Raw genomic sequence first — 5000 nt, forward strand, 5'->3', positions numbered from 1 at the left:
CCCTTCCTCTATCTCTATCTCTCCCTCTATCTCTACCCCTTCTCTATCTTCCCTTCCTCTATCTCTACCCCTTCCTCTATCTCTACCCCTTCCTCTATCTCTACCCATTCCTCTATCTCTACCCCTTCCTCTATCTCTCCCTCTATCTCTACCCCTTCCTCTATCTCTACCCATTCCTCTATCTCTATTCCTTCCTCTATCTCTACCCCTTCCTCTATCTCTACCCCTTCCTCTATCTCTACCCATTCCTCTATCTCTACCCCTTCCTCTATCTCTACCCCTTCCTCTATCTCTACCCCTTCCTCTATCTCCCATTCCTCTATCTTACCCTTCCTCTATCTCTACCCTTCCTCTATCTCTACCCCTTCCTCTATCTCTACCCCTTCCTCTATCTCTTACCCCTTCCTCTATCTCTCCCTCTATCTCTACCCTTCCTCTATCTCTACCCCTTCCCTATCTCTACCCTCCCTCTATCTCTACCCCTTCCTCTATCTCTACCCCTGTCCCTCATCTCTACCCCTTCCTCTATCTCTACCCCCTCTATCATCTACGCCCTTCCTCTCTCTCTACCTTCCTCTAATCTCTACCCTCTCTATCTCTACTTACATTCCCTCTATCTCTACCCCTATCTCTTACCCCCTTCATCCACCTCTAGGCCTTCTTATCCTACCCCTCCCTCTATCTCTCTCTAACCCCTACCCCTCCCTCTATCTCCTACCCCCTTCCCTATCTCTACCTCCCTCTATCTCTACTAGCCCCTTCCTCTATCTCTACCCTTCCTTAACCCCTTCCTTCCTCTAATCTTTCCTCCTTTCTCAGACATCTGAACAATGAACACGCTCTGGATGACCGCAGTACAGCCCAATGCAGGGTAGCAGATGCAGGTGGTCCAACAGCTGGAGATACAGGTGGGACACACACACACACACACAGAGTCATTCTCTGTGTCTGTACTTGTCTGAGCCAGGCTGGGGGTTTAGTGAAAGCACTAGAGCTTGTAATTTAAAGAGGAAAGCTGGCATCATAGGCTCCAATTATAAGCCTCCCAGTCCAGTCCATTCCAGTCCCTTTCTACTGGGTGGAAGGAGGAGGAAGAGGAGTGGACATCAAAACACAAACACCCACAAAGAACCCCCAAACAGCATAGTGGCGAACCCAGGGTGTTGGAGCTGGAGTTCGGGTTAGCTGTGGCCCTGGTCCCCCTGGTAAACGGCATTGAGCCCCAAGCCTGAAGCCACTGATGGGCAACACAAAGTGACAGAGAGACAGGCAGTGTCACATCTCATCACGCCTCCCGTCCTCTCCCCTTTCCCTGCCGTGTCACCTACCCCACTACTGCCCTGTTATAGTACCTACATACACACATAAACTCACACACGCACATCTTACACACATTCACTCAATGCTGCCATACTACAACACACACAGCCAGTGCTAGACATCTCAGTCAGCGTGCCAACACACACAGCCAGTGCTAGACATCTCAGTCAGTGTGCCAACACACACAGCCAGTGCTAGACATCTCAGTCAGCGTGCCAACACACACAGCCAGTGCTAGACATCTCAGTCAGCGTGCCAACACACACAGCCAGTGCTAGACATCTCAGTCAGCGTGCCAACACACACAGCCAGTGCTAGACATCTCAGTCAGTGTGGCCACACACACACAGCCAGTGCTAGACATCTCAGTCAGCGTGCCAACACACACAGCCAGTGCTAGACATCTCAGTCAGCGAGCCAACACACACAGCCAGTGCTAGACATCTCAGTCAGTGTGCCAACACACACAGCCAGTGCTAGACATCTCAGTCAGCGTGCCAACACACACAGCCATGCTAGACATCTCAGTCAGCGTGCCAACACACACAGCCAGTGCTAGACATCTCAGTCAGCATGCCAACACTGAGATGTCTCTCACACACCCTCCTGTTCACTAGCTAGCCCCTGGCTGTGGTGTGTTGACACGCTGACTGAGATGTCTCTCACACACCCTCCTGTTCACTAGCTAGCCCCTGGCTGTGGTGTGTTGACACGCTGACTGAGATGTCCTCTCACACACCCTCCTGTTCACTAGCTAGCCCCTGGCTGTGGTGTGTTGACACGCTGACTGAGATGTCTCTCACACACCCTCCTGTTCACTAGCTAGCCCCTGGCTGTGGTGTGTTGACACGCTGACTGAGATGTCTCTCACACACCCTCCTGTTCACTAGCTAGCCCCTGGCTGTGGTGTGTTGACACGCTGACTGAGATGTCTCTCAGTAGAGATGCAGGAGGCGTTTCCACAGGCTATAGCACAGTGGCACCCACTAAACTGCAGTTAGCAATGGCAAACAGGGACGAGTGTCTGCAGGCTAGTGTGTCTGTGTCTGTGAGGGTGTGTGTGTAATGTGTGAGAAAATGTTAGCTGTGTGTGTGTGTAGAGAGGGTTCCCATCTCTCTCTGTGCCTGGGGAGACTGGTGCTGTAAGACAGTGACAACAGCCCTGAGAGACACACACACACACCACCACATGCTAAATCATAGACTAAGGGGATGCCTCTTTCTCTAACACAAACACCCATTACTTCACACCCTCCCCTAAATATCTGTGTTTTACTGCTTTAATGGGAGGCTGATGTTGCATTGACGCTGATGTGGCTTGACTGGATATTATCAAGTCCCCAGTGTGAGAATAAACCTGCAGTCTATAAACAACAAGACAAACCCAGGTTGGTGTGACTGGAGCTTGATTCTTTTCCTTACTACCGTGCTTCTCGTCAATGACAATAGTAATTATTGACTCAAAAAGGACAGTTTTGCTGACGTGTGTGTGTGTGTGTGTGTGTGTGTGTGTGTGTGTGTGTGTGTGTGTGTGTGTGTGTGTGTGTGTGTGTGTGTGTGTGTGTGTGTGTGTGTGTGTGTGTGTGTTTCTCAGCTGGCCAAGGAGAGTGAGCGGCTGCAGGCCATGATGACCCACCTGCACATGCGCCCATCGGAGCCAAAGCCTTTCAACCAACCTGTGAGTACCTGACCTCTCACCCCTGACCCTTCACCATGCTGTAGCAGGTGTTTGGTGTTTGCATCCTCTGTTGATCAGTGGGGCTTACACTTGGACTTTATTCACTTTAGTGTTATGTATAGCGTTCATTATTAGTATTTAAATATGCATAAGGGGTGTTGTACATGAGCACAGGTCCCTGTAATAAACTATTCGATAATGGAGTAATAATCTGATTATAAGAATTCCTTAACCTTTGATCACAATACCAACATAAATCACAAAACCACACAAGCTTTTTCCAAATAAATGATTGAAATGTGGGTGAATCTTTTAATGTGTGTGAGCCAATCATCATTCTGCCCTGTTGAGACAGTGTTCATTTCTATCATAATGACTAAAATATTTGTCAAAGACTATAACTGACTAAATAGACCCAGAAAAAACTATTAACTAAACAAAAAATATTTTCATTTCAGTTGACTAATTCGACGAGAGGAGACTAAATTATCTCTGTGTCTAAAATCTGTGTCCTATGTGGACTGGAAGAGAGTTTTTGGAGCAATTGAGAGTTTTTCAGTGATAAGCACAATTAATATTAGCAGCACAGATGTGCACAGATGTGCAGTGCAGTTCTGTTCGCTGCCTGTGACTGGAACAAATTGCAAAAATCGCTGAAGTTGGAGACTTTTATCTCCCTCACCAACTTCAAACATCAGCTATCTAGGCAGCTAACCGATCGCTGCAGCTGTACATAGTCTATTGGTAAATAGCCCACCCTTTTTCACCTACCTCATCCCCATACTGTTTTTATTTATTTACTTTTCTGCTCTTTTGCACACCAGTATCTCTACCTGTACATGACCATCTGATCATTTATCACTCCAGTGTTAATCTGCAAAATTGTAATTATTTGCCTACCTCCTCATGCCTTTTGCACACATTGTATATAGACTCCCCCTTTGTTTTCTACTGTGTTATTGACTTGTTAATTGTTTACTCCATGTGTAACTCTTTGTTGTCTGCTCACACTGCTATGCTTTATCTTGGCCAGGTCGCAGTTGCAAATGAGAACTTGTTCTCAACTAGCCTACCTGGTTAAATAAAGGTGAAATAAAAAAATTAAATAAAAAAATATTCTCTCTGGTGAGCTGTGGGGGAGCAAGCGATGAGTGTGGGCAGTTCGGCTCCACTCAGCCTCTGGTGATACACATCCTCTGATGATACACATCTTCTGGTGATACACATCCTCTGGTGATACACATCCTCTGGTGATACACATCCTCTGATGGTACACATCCTCTGGTGATACACATCCTCTGGTGATACACATCCTCTGATGGTACATATCCTCTGATGATACATATCCTCTGATGATACACATCCTCTGGTGATACACATCCTCTGATGATACACATCCTCTGGTGATACACATCGCGTAGGCAACTCTCTAGCTTCCATGTAGCTAACCAGTCACCACCAGCCTCCTAAGTTAGCTACCCTTTGCCTGGTTAAGAAACACAAGCTACTTTATGAAATGTAAAACAATAGCAGCATTGAGTTTAATAGTAAAACAACAGTCTAGCTATGTTTTTCTCTCCCTTGAGTAGGCTATAGAAAAGTAGGCTTGTAGTCTCACTTAACCCTCCCACTTTTCCAACTGCATTTCATATCCAGGTTCTGTGTAGCCAACGTAGCCAAGTCTCTTTTCCTCAGAGAAAACAGGTTGATTCTAGCCCTTAGGCCACCGTTCAAAAGACATGACCCATAATGCCGGCGCTATGTTTTTTTCTTTCTATCATGCATTAGCTGGACACATTTTACATTCATAAAACACATTTATAAAACACATTCATAAAACACGTTCAGAAAACACATTTATAAAACACATTCAGAAAACACATTTATAAAACACATTTATAAAACACATTTATAAAACACATTCATAAAACACGTTCAGAAAACACATTTATAAAACACATTCAGAAAACACATTTATAAAACACATTTATAAAACACATTC

At 45.9% G+C, this 5000-nt stretch overlaps 1 protein-coding gene across 2 annotated transcripts in view; it reads left to right on the top strand.

Annotated features, from left to right (window-relative positions):
• The first annotated feature begins 807 nt into the window (after nucleotides 1-807).
• Nucleotides 808-5000, top strand: part of LOC109891062 (forkhead box protein P4) — a 26794-nt gene continuing 22601 nt past the window's right edge. For both annotated transcript variants that reach the window (XM_031825117.1, XM_031825118.1), the window contains exons 1-2: nucleotides 808-908; nucleotides 2915-2998. In XM_031825117.1, coding sequence (XP_031680977.1) covers nucleotides 879-908; nucleotides 2915-2998 — 114 coding nt within the window. In that variant the 5' untranslated portion in view covers nucleotides 808-878. The remainder of the gene's footprint in view (nucleotides 909-2914; nucleotides 2999-5000) is intronic.

Source organism: Oncorhynchus kisutch, linkage group LG5 (genome assembly GCF_002021735.2).
Source record: "Oncorhynchus kisutch isolate 150728-3 linkage group LG5, Okis_V2, whole genome shotgun sequence".
Lineage (NCBI taxonomy): Eukaryota > Metazoa > Chordata > Actinopteri > Salmoniformes > Salmonidae > Oncorhynchus > Oncorhynchus kisutch.